Source organism: Mytilus trossulus, chromosome 12 (assembly GCF_036588685.1).
Source record: "Mytilus trossulus isolate FHL-02 chromosome 12, PNRI_Mtr1.1.1.hap1, whole genome shotgun sequence".
Taxonomy (NCBI): Eukaryota; Metazoa; Mollusca; class Bivalvia; order Mytilida; family Mytilidae; genus Mytilus; species Mytilus trossulus.
Window position 1 is genome coordinate 33,534,488 of NC_086384.1, and position 20,846 is coordinate 33,555,333.

The window sequence follows — 20,846 nt, forward strand, 5'->3', positions numbered from 1 at the left end:
ATAATTTAATTTTAAATACCAATTTAAGCCGGAGTAATTTATTGAAAAAACGTTGATGACTTCACTGTTACATGACAAAATTATGTCTATTGGCTGATAGACAAAACACTGACAACCAATCAAAACACACATTACATCCAAAATGAATTTTTTAAAGATATTACAATGCTTTTGTCATTGTTAAATGAAACGACAAATAACACGTGTATGCAAGAAGGCAAAATCAATAATTTCCGAAAGTATTTTTTAATTTACGATTTCCTAGTTACTAAACATGCTTAACACATTTGATCTCTTATTTTTGTCAGCACATTACCGATTAAAGTAGATACCAAAAATGAATACTGTTATATAAATATAATCCGACTAATTTGGGAGTGATTTCACCAATATTTTGGACATTGATATCATGGTTTAGATCAATATATTTTGTTCTCTTTGGCGACAAGTTCAATTACGTTGACTTCGGACACTTTGCTCTCAAATCTTCCTCCATGTCGCTTGCCTACTATAGTCAGCATGATTGTAAGAAATACCATTATTATAGCATATACAACTAATTGATGTAGAAACATATCATAACCATAATATTCATAGAGATATCCAATGACCCATAGATATGACATTCCACCCAGAGCACCACCCATTAGAACGAAAGTGATCGCAAAGCCAGTAAATTCAACGTGGAAATCTCCCCACGCTATACCTGATGGAAAAAGAGGTGCAACAAAAAATCCCATAGATGCAGTTAATATCCATAAAGCGAGATCACTATCCCTTGCGAATATTTCCAGGAGAACTACTGTCACAAAAGTACCAAACACTTCAATTAATATAAGAACTCTAATAGGTATATATCTACCAGTAAACAAACCCAAAAATCTACCCACGGCAAAACTAATCCAAAATTCGGTGTTTAGTAGTGAACCATTATCTCCGGAAAATTGGTGTTTATCAATTGCGTAACTTCGAATGAACTTTCCATATAGTCTATCGCCACCAACCTGATTGAAAAAATAAATGAATAAAAGAACAAATACTTGAACCCCAAACCAACGATCGCCCTTTGAGCAGGTCGCGGGATCAACAACCTTAACTATCTGTTTTACTATTGTATCATTATCATTTAATATCTTTCTTTCACCAGCGATTTGTCGAAAGAAAATTTGATATATGTAAAACACAACTGATACGGACGCGACTATAATCCCTATGATCAAATATCCTGTTTCAATACGCGATTCTTTTAAATACATTTCTGTATCATTAGAGCCTATGGTTGGTGATACGAATGGAACTGACGTTATATTGGCTGTCTCTGTCATATTGTCTGAAGATGGTGATAAAACAGCCAGGAAAGGATTCAATATTTGTGGAACAATAAACGACCCCATTCCAAATCCAAAATGAAGCACATGCATTGGTCCCGTAGCTTTCTCTTGCCAAATATTAAGGATTATTTTCTGTCCAGCTGAAAATTAAAAAAAAACGGTTTTATAATTAGATTAGATATATTTTGAGTTTTGAAAGACAGGAATGTTGCAATAATGTTTTATGTCCAGCATTCTGTCCGATGTAAAACAAATAATTATACGACATAAATTTTGTGATTCAACAAAAGGAATGGTTGAATAATATTTGAAGTCTAGAGTGAAGTATAATAGCAAACATGGTACCAATTTAACTTTATCATGAAGGAATAAACGTCAAATGTAGGACTGTTAATTGAGTCCAAAATCTTGCAAAGCCAAAAAACCGTATATAAACATTAAAAAAATAAAGTGATGGTAAAACAAAAAGGTAAAAATTGTAAAGCCAAACCCTGAAAGCAAAATCAGTAATTGTAGAAAATACAATCCTTGAATTAAAATGATTTTAATTAGTTTTAACAACAATAGCTGTGTATTCATGCCCGTATCTGGTTTGTAATATGTACTTCTTATAGAATAACTAATCGAAGAATTAAAATAAATAAAATTATTATTATTATTATTATTTACAATATTTATATAGCGCATTATCTAATTAAAATTACTCTAAGCGCTTAACATAAAACAATCAATACAGTTAAAAGAGGTGTTAAACACTAAAAAAATCAATGCAATAAGAATGAAATAAAATTTGGAAGCACATATAAAAAACAAGATGGACAAAAAAGTAAAATATAAAAAAAAAGAAAAAAGAAAAGGCTTTTTTTTGTATGAATTATAATTCTGTTGTAAAACATAGATGAATAAGTGCAATTTATATATCCCTTAGCTAGAAAACTTGCTAAACTGGTCCAAAATTGCATGTACAGTGATATTTTATAATTCTTATATGAGTATATACCATGTATACCATTTGCCTAGATTGTAAAAGGCTACCATAAGAAAAACAAAAAAACTTGAAAAATCATGAGATTATTTTGACCAAGAGCTATTTTTTACCATAAACAAGTCATCAAATACATGCTTTATTGATTTCAATCAGAAAAATTGCAAAAATGAGAACTTGGAGTCAAGTCTTAACTGCATGCATGTTGTATGACTATAAAAGGCTAACATACTTGAGTATGCCAATTTAAGAGCTTAAAGGAGTAGGTCCGGTAAGAGCCCTTTTTGGCCCCAAAATATAGCAGTTTTACAAAATTGTTAAAATGAAACTTTTAGTTTTTTATGGGATAATAGAATGGATCCGCTACATAAATATTGGTTGTTTTTGACAATACAATGCACATATATTGAGTACTAGCACCATTAAGTCATGCTAAATTACTGAAATCTTCACAATTCCAACATTTTAGTTAAATTTTAGACGGTTTCCGTGTAAAACGAAAGTGGCCGCATTCGTGTTCATCCAAAATATTGAGATGGAAGTTGTATTTGATGATAATACATAACATATATAAAGATTTAGGATGAACACGGATGCGGCCACTTTCATTTTTGACAAAAACTATCTGAAAAGTGACATTTTTTCGCATATTTGGTAGATTTTTCATACTTTAGCTTAAATCGGATCGTTTTTAATGACTAAAAGAGTTAAAATCTTTCACAAACAATAATTGAATCAAATGAAATAGACACTTAAGTGTTTAAAAAGTGGTCAAAATCTTTCGTCAGATGAAACTGAAATTTGAGGCCAAAATCGGTCCTTACCGGACCTACTCCTTTCCCATAAGCAGGACGGTTGACCCAAAAAAGATGATTAGACATGATTACTAACATCATATTTGACTTATTTCCATCGGAATTGGTACAACTTCTAAACATTGGATTTTTGGTGATTCTCTGTAATAGGAAGTACACCACTAATTAATGGCCTCATTTCTTTCTATACCTCAATTTCGAGTGTTCACAGCTCTTTTATCTTAAGTTCAAATAAAGTGACAATTATTGCATGTCAAAGCAACACCTTCTGGTGTCCTGTTGTGAAAAAAATCAACATACCTTACATGGCATATCAGAAAGAACTGGTTCCCGGAACTTCGGATGTACCAAAACAGGTACTTCCGATCTGACAAAAAGGCAAAATGTGCCCTTCTTTTTAAATTTCATTTCATTTTTTATCAACGCCGATTGTTGTATGACGTCAGAGAGTTCAATAACCACGGTTGTCCCATGTGAAACTATCGGTTTTTATTTAACTTGGAAATCAATGTAATGTATTGCTTCCAATATACTAAATAGATTAACAGTCATCCTTCAGAAATATCGCGCCAGTTTAAAGGGTTATAGTTAAAGTAGATAAATATTACTTAATACGCACATATATTTATGAATATGATTCGACAAGTCTTTGCTGATGCTGAATTTTTCTAGGCTACTAGTTAGACCCTTTTCGAGCACGAGCCCATTGTAGTTCCCACTCGAGGCAAGTGGCTGCGTACAGTTTTAAAACAATGATTTTTGTATACTCTGTTGAATTAGCGCTTTTCAAATTTTAATATATTGATACATGTGTACTGATTACAAAGTTGCCAAGTGATATTTGCTATTATCTTTGTTTTATATGAAGATCATCTAAATAAGTAATATCTATATTTTGTTATTGTTTTACCTATGTTTATTACTCCTTCAAATGTACCTCCAAGTGCGAGTAAAAACCATAACAGAGATACATTGCCACAATAAGGTACTATTACAGTGGCTATCGCTGCTCCGTCCAGACAAACGGCAATCATCAAATCACAATAATGTCCTAGTTTGTCAACGAGAGGTCCACCTATAACTGCTCCTATAAAATACCCTGCACTCCTTCCAGAAGTTGCACGAGATACTAATTCATAGTCCGATTTTGTTTTTATGATGAGATCTTTTTGGGTTGGTCCAGTTATTTCGGTAAACAGTCCCTGAAATGTATTTAAGTGTTTATAAACCCATTCAACATTACATACACGTTATTACATAATATCTGCACTCATAATGTTATGGTAACCAATAAAATCAATTCTGTATAAATATATCAGGCTTACGAGTTTTAAGGGGTATTTGCCAAATATACCGTAGAAGGGGCAAACAAACTTTCTCTGCTGCTATTTCTATCCATCTCAACAAAATGTCAGAAGTAGTGTTTTTTTTAGACATAGTATTTCTCATATATAGATATAGGAAGATGTGGTGTGAGTGCCAATGAGACAACTCTCCATCCAAATAACAATTTAAAAATTAAACCATTATAGGTTAAAGTACGGCCTTCAACACGGAGCCTTGGCTCACACCGAACAACAAGCTATAAAGGGCCCCAAAATTACTAGTGTAAAACCATTCAAACGGGAAAACCAACGGTCTAATCTATATAAACAAAACGAGAAACGAGAAACACGTATATATTACATAAACAAACGACAACTACTGTACATCAGATTCCTGACTTAGGACAGGTGCAAACATTTGCAGCGGGATTAAACGTTTTAATGGGCCCAAACCTTCTCCCTTTTTCTGAAACAATAGCATAACATCACAACATATAAAAACATACGATAAAATATCAATTAGCAGACTTAACTCAATCAAAAAACGTATGATTACACAAAGAACGAATAAATTTGATCTGCGATATCTGAATACAAATGCACAGGTAATTAAATATTAGAGACAAACAGTTATGACCAAAAGGCTATCAAACAAATTCAAACACACTGAGAAATATTTAACCAATCAATGTTCACTTTAGAAAAAAAACCTGTTTTTTTATAATCTTGAAGTTTATACAAATGTTGTAAGAATAAGTGAAAAATTGAAGATATTACAAATAATCAAAGCTGGTATACAGCCAAGATCCATATAAATAATAAATGACAAAAAAGCATTATAAACAGTATCAACAGGTCGAATTAACAAGAAAATACGATTTGAGAGTACTCGCAGTTACTGACAGCTAGTTAAAAGCCAAAACCAATTATTAGTAAAAAATCATGCATCAGAGACTTAAATCGACTAAAACACATCACAGGGATTTAGTATTTTAACGTCATTAATAGTCAAAGAAGACATGACTTGTGCAATGCCAAAAATAAATATATCGACAGGTAGTAGTATAGTGAAGAGCGACTTCTATAGAAATAAAAGTTAACGTGGCTGTGTCCCCTATACATCTCGCCTCAAAAGATAATGAAATTTAGTTATGTTTTAATTTGCTAATGACAAAATCAATATGAGTGCCAATGTGAACTATATTCAGAGATCTAATTACAATATTGGTACGATAACCCTTACTTATAAGTTTGTTTAAAGGTTCGATGAGTTTACAAGGATCACATAGTGATTTCCTCGCTTTAAGTACAATATTACCATAAAATTTAGGATGAGAAATACCATTTTTAATAAGCTTTCTACAGGTATAGCCAAATTTACTAATCAAATCTTTGTATCTATGAAAGAATTTAGTAAAAGTTTTAAGTAATTTATGGTATCGAAATCACTGACACAACAATTTACCAGTGATGCATTGATTACGTTCGTTAAAATCTATGACATCAGAACACACACGGGCAAACCGAACGAGTTGCGATATATAAACACCGTATGATGGAGCCAAAGGCACATCGCCGTCTAAAAAAGGAAAATTAACAATAGGAAATGAAAAATCGTCTCTTTTGTCGTAAATTTTAGTGTGAAGTTTCCCGTTTGAAATTGTAATGTCTAAATCTAGAAAAGGACAACTGCTGCTGTTTATGTTATATTTAGTTAAAGTAAGTTCTTTTGGGTAAATTTCTGAAGTATATTTAGAGAACTCTGGATTATTCAACGAAAAAATATCATCCAGATAACGGTAGGTATTTTTGAATGTATCAACCAAATGTAACAATGATGGGTCTTTACTGAGTTTGGTCATAAACTGAGATTCATAGCAATATATAAATAAATCTGCTATTAAAGGGGCACAGTTGGTGCCCATAGGAATACCTACTACCTGACGATACACTTTATCGCCGAAACGTACATAAATGTTATCAAGCAGAAAGTTTAAAGCTTCAATCATATCCTCACATTTCCAGTAAGTGTATCTAGCATACTTTCCTTTTTCGTTACAGAAAAAGGCCTTAAACGAGTTACAGCAAATAAAATTACAATGAGATTTTTCGAAAGACCATTTTATCAAATACAAAAACTTTTTCTTTATAAGATTGTGTGGAAGTGTAGTGTACAGAGTAGAAAAATCATAACTGTCAACAGAATTGTAAGGACCATTGAAAGCATGTATTTTATCTAAAACCTCTAAAGTATTTTTAACACTCCAAAAATAATTAATACCATTATTTTCATAAGCTTTATTACAAAAGTTAATAACCAGTTCTTTGATAGTAGTTAGGGAGGTGGTTAGAAGCACTGATAGATTAGGCGTAGAACACTTACTCGAAGCGGAGATGAAACGGAATTTAAATGTTTTTTTGTGTAATTTCGGTAACCAGTACATGGTAGGGACTTTCAAATGTTCGGAAGATGCTTTAAGCTGGGCAGTGGCAGTGGTATGCTTGTTAACGATTTGACTCTCTGTGGTGCGCACTGACCGCCTTGGTATTTTTTTTTAGCAAATCCTAACAACAAATACACCGGAAATGGACACGAAATCCCAAAACACATTGATCATCATGACGTTACAAGCGTCCATTTGGATACAATATTTTTTGGCAAATACCACGGCAGATAGGCAAAAAAGGCATATCCTTTCTGTATATACCCCGTTGGCTTTAAAATTATAAAGATATTCCCTTGATAACAGTAAATTGGTGAAAAATACACTGACTATCAACCAATCGATAGCCAGGATTCTTACATACGGTTTAGTTATATATAAAAAAAAATACAACGTTTTTATGCATACACATTCTGTAAATAGTCTGTGTGTTTTGTCTCTCAATGAAATATGAAATATATAATCATACTTACAATCATAACCCATGTTAAAACTAAGAAGATAGTTTTGACAACTTTCTCAGTAGTGGTCAAAGTCGTTTGAGCAGCCTTCTCTTCTTCTGCCATTTTGACAATTTCTGATGGTAATAGGAAATACATACATATGCATATTAAGATATCATAGGTAAATTATGCACTGAAGATCTATAAATATGTTTTTAAGAATTGAATGCTTCTTTTTGTAACTTCATTGCGATGTAAAAGCGTTGACCGAAGTATATTTTGTCTCAGGCGCGGAAGAGCAAAAAGGCAGAATAGCCAACATAGCTACACTTTATCCAGTATGTCATAGATATGTTATTATATCTAGATTTTTTGTTTTTAAAATTAAAATATTAGTCTAAGATTTGTCTTTAACGATTCTAATATAAAATGGTAAGAGGATGTCATAAAATCGTATTGACAAACATTTGGGCTGAACAAAAAACTGTTGCATTGTCAATATTTCTCTATTCATTTGTTGACGTTAACAATGATGTGACGTTAATAAAGATACAGAAAACTACTATTATAACTTGTAGTGTTATCGTATGTATATTGGACGATAAAATGAGTGTGTGACTGATTCAATGTACCATTTTAAAGACACCATATATCATATTGTGTGCATGTGTTACAACCATACATATGCATGCATGCATTAAGCTGACAATTGGCGATTGCTCTATTTTATTTAACTTAGTTTGTCGACAGATGATTGTTGTTATATTCTTTCTCACTATGCTGTTTGGAAGATAAAGTAAGTATAGTCTTTAGCATTGACGAAGAACAAAGATCTAATGTTATAGTGATACTCGCTACAACCTGACTGTAATACTAAATGAAACACAAACATAATAACAAACATTATCATTATCATGATTATTACAAATACAAATTATTATTAAATCATTTGTGAATACACGTATCTCTTCTTGATTTTTAAGCTATGATTACGATAATTAGAAATTTGACAGCACTGGTTTTAAGTGCAAACAAATGTCACAAATCATGAATATTATTGAACGGACAACACACCAAATTTTATGTTACATAAAAGCAGATCAGAAAGTACTACATGTATATATTCAAACTGTAATCACCCCTTCGACCCTGATGCTAACCTGTATTCGTTTTTTATTAGATTTGATTTTGTACAATGAAAGATCTTACTGGATTCATTTTTTTCAACTGTCAATTAATGAATGAGTGTACGTTGCTTTATAACTTCTTGTAGCAAATAATCAATGCATGATCAGAACGACAGTTGTTCATGATAATGATGCTTTGATGCTTATGTCGACATAAATTGACGAAATAATTTTAGTTTTTGTTTTGTTTTGTTTTGTTTTGTTTTGTTTTGTTTTGTTTGTATATTTGTTTATTGTGATTCCAACATTATTTCATTTATCACAGTAAGTAACACTAGCATATCTTCGAAATCTCATATACATGCATATACACATATGTGTGTTTTATTTCTATTAATGATTGAGTGTACGTTGCTTAATAACTTGTTGTAGAAAACAATCCATGAATGTTCAGAACGACAATTGTTCATGATAATGTTGACTTGATGATAATATCGACATAAATATTGACGAAATAATTTTAGTTTTTGTTTTGTTTTTGTGTTTTTTTGTGTGTGTATTTTTTATTAATTTTTTTTTGTGTGTATTTCTTTAATGTCATTCAAACATTATTTCATATATCACAGTAGGTAAACTTAGTATATCTTCCAAATCTAATATACACATATGTTTATTTTATTTCTATTAATGACATTTAAAAGACAGTTACATGTAGCAAGGTGTTTGATTACATGATGAGTAATTGCCTATATACTTAAATGCACTACAATGCACTTAAATAACACTGCAAATATTTATGTGTTTGTGTGTACTAGTAAGAAGTATGCATGTTCGACTATATAATATTTTTTCAATACAGATGCTAATATTTTACTTTTACAATCACTTGAACATGCATATGTAAATGCAGAGAACTTTTATGGGATATGCCTATCTCTCGATCCCTTCCAAAATCAAAATATGCTTCAATCAAAATCACAGTGCAGGTCGTACATGCAATTCATACGTTGATGATGTATTTGTGTTAAGAATACAAAATTTAAACACATATTTATCAAGTGTATGACTGTAATTATGCCATTGTGTATCGAATTAAACTACAAAAACATATTTTAAGGAACTTACCTGCGTTTATATGTACTTCGATATAACTACAATGAAATTATCGTCTCCGAGATTATTTTTGTCCTAGGTACTAGTAATATGTAATATAAACTGTTACCTATATACATGTTACCTATATAGGACAAAGATGTGTTAACCTAACATAAACTTACATGTGCTCCGCGTTGAAGGCCGTACTTTGACAAATACATTTTTTTCTTTTACTAATTGTGACTTGGATGGAGAGTTGTCTTATTGACACTCATATCACATTTTTTTTTATATCTATTGTTTTTTAGACACTTTAGATTTTTTCTAGTTTGACTTTTTTAATTTTAAAAGAGGCTAAAGTGAGAGGCTTTAAAATTAAAAAATATAATATGTGAGAAAAAGTAAAAAATAAAAAGTGAAAAAAAGTAAAAAAGTAAAAAAAAACCATTACATCGTCGACAACCACAGATTAAATTGTTCTTGTTAAATTGACAAATTAACGTTTTTCTAATCAATTGTTTTAATATCAAACGAGTCAATATCGTGGGAGAGAAAAGGAAAAAAAACTAAATGTTCTCCCTGTCATAAATCGAAAGTAAAAAATGAAGAACAAAATCGTACACACCATTGTTTTGAAACTGTCGATAATATCATTCATGTTCCATTTTGTTATAATTTATTAACATACCATTATAAGTACGGTATATAGTCTTTTCCCTGCATTGAAATGTATTACTTTACATGACGAGGTCAGATAAAAATACCGTATAGCTGGTTATTTTCGCGGGGTGTAAATTTTCGCTTATTTTCGCGAATAGAACAAAACCGCCAAAATAAATTCCGCCAATTTATTAGTGTGCATGCAAAGGTAATGTAAAAAATGTTAAATCCGCCAAAATAATAACCGTCAAAATATTTCGTATACCTTATTCAATGAAAATCGCGAAATTTTACACCCGCGAAAATAACCCGCTATACGGTATATGATACGAAAATTGCGTGTTTTTGACTGGTCTATACTGCAATGTGTAATGAAATTCAGGTACTTTCATAGACTTATCGTGAGGTCAAAGATAACTTATAAGTTCACAACGGACCTATTTTCGTCAATTATCAAAAGTAATAGTTCGCCAAAGGCTTAAGAATGTACTTAGGTGAGGTTTGGTGAAAATTAATCAATAAAGAAGTTAAAATTGATACTTTACAAAAAAAATGTGTCTGATGTCCCTTGCGCGTTGTTGAAGACCTTACGGTAACATGTAATTGTAAATATGCAAATAAAGGCAACAGTAGTATAACGTAGTATAATTATATTTGTTAAAAATCAATAATAGATTAAGAGAATACATCAGGGTTATACATTATAGTCAACTAATAACGTTAAGATAGTTGTCTCGATCATTGGCGTTCAAACTTTGTCTTTTTTTATCTGTGTTTATCTGTGATATTTTATTATTTCACCTTGACACACACCTCGATGAGCCTCGCTTCGTTACAGTTTTACTCCTAGTTATAAGGGTGGATCTTTGTAAATCTTATGATCGTTTTTGTGAAATTTTGATAGACTTGATTATATTACGTTATAGTTATCAGAGGTACGAGGCTTATAATTCTATACGCCAGACGCGCGTTTCGTTTACAAACAACTCATCAGTTACGCTCAGATCAAAAAGTTTGTACACCAAAACAAGTAAAAAGATGAAAAGCAGCATTGAAGACCATTAATTCAAAAAAGTTGTGCCAAATACGGTTTAGGTTATCTATGCCTGGGATAAGAAATTATAGAATCGTGTCTATGCATTATGCTAGATTGAGTGTTTTGAGTGATATATTCTTAAGGGTTAATCTTTATTTTATTCAATGCAAATTGAAGCAGAGACAAGTATCTCTAGTTCAATTGGACATTGTTGCGTATGAATACATCCGACATATCCAAAAGATATACTCTGAACGCTGCATACGTCTACTATATGTCCTTTTCTCGTATGGTTTCACTGGCAGTCGGGAGAAATTATATTTGTATACCCACGTCTCTACAAATCATGGCTAAAGGAAAAATGAATACAGTATGCACATTTATTACAATTTGAAAATAAAGACCATGCATTAAAGGTAAATTTGTATCTTGCTTTCGTCCACAACTGTATTTGTAATTGGCAGTTTAAAGTTTGATAACTCTATCGAAGACTTTCAGATCGTGTTTATAAAAAGAATCACTTTGACATCGATGAGATAATTTTCTTCCTAAAATACTTGTCATTATTGTCAACTTACATCTTTTTCTTACAATATGATTATGATGTATTCGTATCATTGTACACATGTTAAAACTTTTATATATTTTCCGATACATTCACATTGTTTGTAGAAAACAATTACATTTTTGTTATGGCATCTCACGTCTATATGTTTCGGTCGACTGTTTCGTAGATGGAAAATTCAATTTTAATTACGTAACTATTATTACACTTAATTAAAAGATATACTTTATTATCTATTATAATCTGTCAACTTTTCGAACCATTAAACATGTTTTCACTTAGTGAGGTGAAACTTGCTTTATGATTATTCGGTTTTGATTTAGTGATTAGATACTGATTGGTTTAGAGTATTGCTACTAGAAGTTATAGAAGGATAAAACAATTGCAAGGTTTATGCTTGGCAAAAATTCGACTGTCCACATTTATATTTACTGAAAATGCATTTTATGTGTGTCGGTTTGTTTTCATTTCTCTGGATCAAACTTTCAACGGCATTTGACATAACTGGGGGAATTTTTCAGAAAGATGTATATATGGACTCGTATGTTATAATAGCTGAAAAAAATTTAGGACCACAAATGTGTGTTAATGACTGTTTTCTTTATAAAGGATGCAATGGAATTGTTTTTGAGCCTAAAAAGCTGCTATGCGAGCTACTGTCGATTTCATATCCCGAGGATATAATCGTAAGCAGATCTGGATTCTATTTTAGTGAAATTAATAGCTGGGAGAAGGTAAATCATTTCTATATATATATATATATTATGTAATTCATTATACGAATTAAAAAATTTTTTTAGTTTTCATAAATAAAATTGATTAATTTTGATTAACTACATCAAATTGAGAAAGGAAATGGTGAATATGTCAAAGCGACAACCACCCGACCATAGAGCAAACAACAGTACTCGGTTTGGAAAGATTTGAGAACTTAAGGCATAACTTATTGTTGTTTGACAGTTGTTTTGTTATATACCTTCATATTTACTCTTACTTTAATCTATAGTTTTCATAGAAAGCATGCATTTATGTTTTTGACAATAATTAAGTCATCACTTTAGAATTTGAATAGTCCAAGTAAAAAGTCGCCATCAAATTGATTAGAGCCGTCTCGGTTTGAAATAGTTTTATCGTGAGGAAAGTCTTTACTACAATTTCAACAACAGTCAGAGATGCATAAAATATAAAAGAGTACATAGTTATCATAGTTAGAATGTTAAGACGATATATCAAATATACAAATCATATAGATTCTTCCACTGCATAGAGTATGATACGATATTTATTATCTAGAGACAGTTAGATTTTCAAATTTAAAACGCAAGGCTAGCCGATCGTTTTAAATATCTAAAACTTAATTGTCGATAGTGGATACATATCGTATTACCTGAGATTTGGTGATGGAATCTGTTTATCTAATGTCTTTCAAACAATATGAAGGCAAACTTATTCCTTCTTTTCCAATGATTTGCGAGCTGATGTGTTCTTCATATGTGACAAGGAACGGTCAGCTTTTTCATACCGTTACATAAGAAATGTAGAGGAAAGATAGAAAATTCGACGTCATAATCGCATTTTAACCAATAAACAACTGAGATCATACATGTACGAACCACACGTTTTTTTTTTAACAATTGGTGCAACTAGGGATGAATTAGAGAAAAAAAAATATGTATATGGGACTCGGCGTCCAATCTCACGTCATAATAAATCTTAGAAAAAGATTCCAAAATTGACAACCAATTCATTTCGATGTTCAGTCAATGGTTGACAAGTCACGTCGTCAATAACAACAATTGTGACGAATAAGATAAAACGTTTATTATTCATGAAAACAAATCAGTACTATGATTTCATTACTTTATCATCGGTGTCAACTATTAAAGATATTAATTGAAACTGAACATTTGTTCGCTTTGATGATATATTTATATAGTCATGATAGTCTGCAGGTTTTAAGTTATTGTAGGTACAGTGTAACTAAATTTCCACATCCTAAGTGAGTAGTTGTTGTATCTTACAGTTTACATGTATGTGTGTTAAACAAATGTGGGCAAGTTGACTTTCAAGAAAAGCTTTGCTCATTTTTAAAGGCCGGCCAGTAACATATAGATTTTAATTTATATGTCATTTTGTTTCTGCTGAAGTGTTGTCATATCATACCACATCTTTGTTTCCTGTCTCTTGAATTAAATTCATTCCACACTATCTGCTATAACTGGGAAATGCATTATTGTTCAAATCAAAACGGAAAACCCCTAATCGAATAACAAAATCAAAAGCTCAATCAAATCAAACGAATGGACAACAACTGTAATATTTCGGTTGTGGCTTTAGTTAAAAATTCGTTTTCATTTTTTATAGTTTTTTTGTTGTGAACAATTTACCACTGAAATAGCATTCATCGAATAACAAAAATTACATTTTACCTCGTTTGTCATGAAAATAATGTTGTTCATGTTACGATTACTTTTGAACAAAACTATCATTTAAATCCAATTTGCAAACATTATTTAGGGATTTTCATTCATATATATTTTAGCAACATAGTTCGTGTTGGCCTAATCCATGTTCGGAAGGAACAAAATGTGTTGAAGCACGGAATGGGCAACATATATGTGTCAGCTTTGGTGAGTACAACGTCTTGACATTCCATTTTTCGTTTCACGTCACAGAACATGCGTTTCTTATCGAAAATAAAAAGAAATATATCTTTCCATAATATAACATGATAACATTGTGAGATGAATTTTTTTTATTGAAAAGAAATTTATCCTTTCATAATATTACTTAGTACTCGAAATTTACTCACTCTTTCATAAAAAAACAGTATCTAAACGTTAAAACAAATGTGTAAATTTATTTGGAAATAAATCAAAAGGTCAATCTACCTGATTTTATTGTGTATCAATCCACCACCTGGTTTACATCTTTTTATTTTATAAATATCATAGTTCTGGTCATGTTTCTGTTTTGTTTTTTGTTAATATTTTTTTTGGTTATTTGTTGAGTTTTGTATAATTTTACTCAATGAATGGTCATACGCGTTATATTTCATAGATTTTTGCGTTCATATTATACCCGAGATGATGCTACTCATTGATAAACCTAACATGCAAATATTTTTTTTCTACGGGATTCATTTTCTTATGAACTCATTATTGATTGTTTTTTTTTTAATTTTTGTGTGACTAACGATTCTTCTGAAAAGTAACTTTTGTTTTGCTAACGATTCTTCTGAAAAGTAGAATTTGTTTTGCTTACGATTCTTCTAAAAAGTGTATAGTGGATCGGTCGGTCGTGTTGAATGACATTGGATTTGAATATTTCATTGAGGCATCCTGAACAATTAAACAGTGCCTGCATCGAAATTAGTTTTACTGCCTTATGGGAGAAATCAAGGTGATCATTGGTACATACATTGTATCATTGGGTTTGAGTGACAAATTGAAATACACCAGTAAACTTCGTCAACGGGGTGTATATAAATTACGGAAACAGGGATCTAGATAAATACTCATAATGGCACGATTAACATGTTAAAATTTCAAGATTTAAAGGATTTTTTATTATTTTTTCGTGGAATTTTTCCAGATGTGTATTGTGATAACCACAAGTGCAAAAATGGTGCCACGTGTCGTAATTCAGTCAACGGCTACATCTGTTTGTGTCGTAGTGGGTATCATGGGCAATTCTGTCAAAGTAAGTATAGCTTTGTGTATAGCTTTTTATAATAGCAACATAATATCAATAGCTATATTTGAAAAAAAATATATCTGTAGTTTAAATTGGAAAGCGTGTGTATCGTTTCAGTATCTTAAATGCACCAAGTACCCTAATTGAACGTACTTAGCAACAAAGCAGTAAAATTGTTACAAATTTCAAAAGGCTTAAACGATATGTATTTTTGTTTTCAAAACAATATGCACGCCTGTCAAATAGGTAAAGTTGTTTCAATATTCACAAAACGTTCACAGTATAAATCAACAGATGATGCATTCACTAAAAAAAAAAATAACTTCGTCATGCGACGTCCACGTCATTTATTGAAAATAATCTAAAATATGAAACGATCATATATTTTTAAAACATTAAATATTTAAAGAAATAAAACAAAACATTTGTTATTCGATTTTCAAGAATGTGAATTTAAGCAAAAATGCAATTTCGGTACTCCACATTGTTTTCGTTTTACTATGACTCAATTTGGATTCAAAATAAAAATGTTTGAACTATTGAGTGTATAAGGACACAACTACAAATTAAACAAATACTGAGAACTTGTGTCTTGATCATAAGCGTAAGTGAAAAATAGTTGCAATTCCTGTATAAACTTGTTATCGGGTGTCCTATCATACATTTGCATCCCAACATATATCGGTTGCCTGTTATTGTATTCTATACATATATAACTTTAACAGTTTGCCCACTGACAGACTACATTTGTATATTGAGTTGATGAACTTTCGACACCAAAACATGTGTATTGCAATCAAATTCCATTGACGGTTTGTTCGTTGATATCAGTTATATAAAGTTTGAAGACTTAGGTTTGTAATCGTGTTATGAATTCAGGTGATCCTTGCATTATACTGTAGGGTTCGAGTGACAAATAGCAAAACATCGGTAAAGTTTGGTGACAGGGATGTATATAATTTTGATCATTTACGAGAAAAAGAGAGTAAATACCATTTTGTGATGATCATCGTATTAAATGTTCTACTCGTTTTCCTTGTATATCTCTTCCAGAGAGGTACTGTGATAACCACACGTGTCATAATGGTGCCACGTGTCGTAATGAAGTCGATAGGTACACCTGTTTATGTCCTAATGGGTATCATGGGCAATACTGTCGAAGTAAGTATAAGTGTGTAGCATTATTTTAGTAACAAATTTGTACTATAGTTGTATTTGAAAACAAATCTGTAGTTAAATTTGGAAAGCAACGGTTAACGTAACAGTATCCACATTGCACCAAGTTCCCAAATAGTAAATAAAGCAGCAACAATTTAACAACTTTCTTAGGAACGACTTGAATTTTTTATTAGACATTATGCACGATGTTCAGATAGGTAAAGATATTTTAATATTAAAAAAACGTTCATAGTTTAACAGATGAAGCATTCACTGGGGAAAATAGAATTTTCCGAAAATTCGTTATGCAACGTCCACGAAAAGTCATCTTTTACTAATGAGGAAAAAAATTATGATGCAAGCATACATGTACATCCGTATTCCTAAAAAGGCGGACAAATGATTTCTTTTTATTACATATATTTGATAAAATAAATCAAAATATCTGTTGTTCGATTTTAAAGGGTGTGAATTTGAGCATGGATGCATTTTTGGTACTTCACATTACAGAATCGTGGATCGTAAGTCGGTTCAAACCAATTGTTCTATGATTCAACATCTTCAATATGGATTAAAAATTACCTTGTTTGAACTAAAGTGTTCATAAGGACACATCCAGAATGAATCCTTTTTTATCATAAATACACGCAGGCAAAAAACCTGCAAAATTAGGTACAATTTCGGTATCCTCACATTATAAGTTATTATCCTACAACAAGTAATCCTATCCTACATTAACATCCCTACAGATATCGGTAACTTGTATTATTATACTATACAAATATATCTTTAAGGGTCAATCCACTTCACGGTTACAGTTGTATAATGATGTTGATGGGTATTGTATGAACATTAATTGTTAATGTTTGTGTCATTTTGGTCTTTTGTGAATAGTTGTCTCATTGACAATCATACCACTTCTTCTTTCTTATATTGACCTCAAAATGTGAACCGTTATTAAATTCCACTGATGTATTTCTCCGTCTGAGAATGTTTCAGTCTCCGATCCAACGACCACAACTGAATTATAGGCACATCTGCATTTTACACTGTCAATATATATTTGTTCCGCCTGACAGAAGTTCCAATGGAAACTTAGTTTTAAAAATTGTCATAATATCTACTCCTGGTGGAACAAATATTCCATACCATTTATTCCGTAAGGAACCTATACTGTAATAATTATTCCTGTGGAAAAAAGCATTCCAGAATATGTTTTCCTTTTGGTTTGGAATTTGTATTATGAATGAACTTCTATTCCGTGACAACACCCACCATACGAATGTATACTCTATGAAAATGATTCAATCGAGAAAAGGACACAATCAGTAATCGTACAAACAGACGCATATAGCTTGGTATCTAAATAACGTGTAATGACATTTCACTGATGAGTTTATACACAGACAAATTGGATGGATCAAATAATTCGGGATGGTTACAATAAAATATAGGATGATGAGTGTCTTTCTTTATCATTACTCAGTAAGAGCAATATTTGTCTATTAAATTATAAAAGGAGAACTAAGCCAGGCTGATAAAATATTTTGTTACTTTTTCAACAAACTTGTTCATTTTAAACTTTTCAATATCGTTTATAAGCTTCTGGATCGCTGATGACTATATCAAATGCATAAATGTTGAAGACTTAGGTTTGTTATTTTGTTATGTATTCAGGTGATCATTTCTTCATATTATTGGGTCCGGTAAAGTTTGTTGAGGATGTACTTCTTTTATATCTTTACGGGAAAAGAGAGTTATAGCCATTTTGTCATCGTATTAAGTATTAATTTCTTTTTCGTTGTAATTCTGGTCAAGATAGGTATTGTGATAACCACATGTGTCAAAATGGTGCCACATGTCGTAATTTAGACAACAGCTTCTTCTGTTTATGTCGTATAGGGTATAGTGGAAAATACTGTGACAGTAAGTATAGGTGAATAACATTATTTTTTTGTAATTTTCCTACATGTGGTAGAAACGAGGAAATCAGTCAAATATCAACTTTAAAACCTTTATCCGATTCATGCTAATGAAAAACAAATGTTAAACGTTGAGTTTATATAAAAGGACCTGATGTTTCCAATTAATAAACACATGAACAAATAAAACGAAAAAAACTACCCCGGAAATGTAAACAGCCTAATTTATAACAATAAAATGCACGAAAAACAAAATGCTTAACCGAGCACGCAGCCTGATACGACCGCAGAGATTTTGATTTTTTAATTTGATTGTGACCAAATTTGACAAGATAAAGGTTTCTGACTCAAAAACAATGTTGTCAAAGATCTTAAAAATTGCTTGCGAAATACTGTGCAATTGAAGATTTCTTGTTGAAACCGTTTGAAAAATTTGAAAAAAATAATCTGAACCCCTAAAACATTTGGAAACATCCGTAATATGTTTGACCCCCCTACCACCCTCTAGGAGTAAATACCCTCAAACTTAATATGAGATATGGAACCTTGTTGTACAAATTTAGAGATCAATAGACTTAATAGACCCATCCCAAAAAAAAACATCAATCCCAGCCTTCGTTTTGTGGTATAAAGTAATTACAGTATATAATGGCCGAGAGATCCATACACTTTAGTACAAGTTACTATCTTGGAACTAGAAAATTGCTTGTTTTTGGTCCCCAATTCTTGCACGTTTATGATTTTACTTACTTACTTAATCCTCTTCGTGCGCACTTGCACATGAGGCCACTACCAAAGCCCTCTACTGTTTTGGATTATTATCCCCATAATCAATCAAAGCCTTCCCTTTGTGATATGGAACCTTGTGGTACAATTTGAGAGAGATCCATTCACTTACACACAAGTTTTTGTCTGGAAACTACATACATTGGGCCTTTATTCATAAACTATTGTTACTATAAGAACCACCAACCTTCGATAGGAAAACTGACAATCCTAGTCACTTTAGTTTGGGGTCGAGTGCACATTTTGTGTATTTGTTGAATTAGAGAATTTCAATGAATACATGTAATACATATAAAGGACTTAAATTCAAAATTGAAACTTGTCTTATGTTGCATGTTTAACAAAATAATATATGATTTTATACATTTAGCTTTCAATTGCCATTTTCCGACACTGAAACAAATGCAAATGTGATCTTTATTTTTCTTTTAAACTACCTATTGTAAATTCCTCTAAGAAAATAAGTAGTTTTGCACATCACACAAAATGACATACACCTATGCAGAAATTCATTGCATTCTATGTTTTTATGTAAGATAAGCAGTGCTCAAAAACATGTCGTTTTACCCTGTGGATTTGACGACCAATATTACATGTATACACTTATCAACAACTAACAAAAAAGTTAGCAAAAAAGACAAGCATATGCTCATGATGATAAAAATAATTTTGTGAAATAAAATATATTTCAATAAATATGTACTTTTTTATTGTAGGGTATATCGGATATTGAATTGAAAAGCAACAATACGGTTCAGAGTGTTTTAGTATTTACTTTAAATTTATGTGATTTAAAAAACAAAAAATCAGACTGTTTTCTGAAGATTCAAGTCAAGGATATTGAATTGATATTTATAAACATCAACATATTTCTGATTTTGAACTTACCATGAACAATGATGAAAGAAGTGACATTTTTATGGTTTCTTATCTGCATTTTAAATCGGCAATAGATTCAGTGCAAACATTCAACAGTTGATAATATGGCAACTTCATTTAATTTGTGAAAATGTTGCCGTTATGTTTAAAATAATCACTCACAATTTCCAGCTATCTAGAATGACTGAAGTATATTATTACGATTAGCACAAATGAAACTTGTCATGGTTGTATTTCAATGCAATAAAGTAAAAACTTTTGTAGTTGATTGTACTCTTTTTTGTAAAACGGTTGTGAATTGGTAACTGTCTTCGACGTTGTGTATCAAATGAAATTAGAATAACAGACTTTTTTTTCCAAATATTTTAGATAACAAAGGTTAAAGCAATCACTTGCAATTGACATTGTTGAACAATATGTTGTTGCCTTAATTGCCCTTGTGAAACGTTGTATTGTAATTAATAAAAAAAAAAAAAAGAACACAATGAGTTTATCTGACACGATTAATGAGCTGACAAGCCGACATAGTAATTCTCAAATGACAAAAACACAAATGTGACAAACATTCTTAGACTATTT

General features: G+C 31.2%; 2 protein-coding genes across 2 annotated transcripts; one reads left to right on the plus strand and one right to left on the minus strand.

Annotated features, from left to right (window-relative positions):
* Window positions 1-263: 263 nt before the first annotated feature.
* Window positions 264-9,705, minus strand: LOC134693843 (sodium-dependent glucose transporter 1A-like). The gene is made up of 4 exons (XM_063554784.1): window positions 9,596-9,705; window positions 7,374-7,477; window positions 4,042-4,333; window positions 264-1,471 (listed from the first exon to the last, which is right to left on the minus strand). Exons 2-4 carry the CDS (start codon window positions 7,464-7,466, stop codon window positions 420-422), a joined length of 1,437 nt encoding a protein of 478 aa, XP_063410854.1. The 5' UTR covers window positions 7,467-7,477; window positions 9,596-9,705; the 3' UTR covers window positions 264-419.
* A 4,675-nt stretch (window positions 9,706-14,380) lies between these two features.
* On the plus strand, window positions 14,381-20,486 carry LOC134693857 (uncharacterized). Its single transcript, XM_063554799.1, has 4 exons — window positions 14,381-14,456; window positions 15,421-15,528; window positions 16,576-16,683; window positions 20,105-20,486. The coding sequence occupies exons 1-4, from the start codon at window positions 14,430-14,432 to the stop codon at window positions 20,279-20,281; spliced, it is 420 nt and encodes a 139-aa protein (XP_063410869.1). The 5' UTR covers window positions 14,381-14,429; the 3' UTR covers window positions 20,282-20,486.
* Window positions 20,487-20,846: the final 360 nt, after the last annotated feature.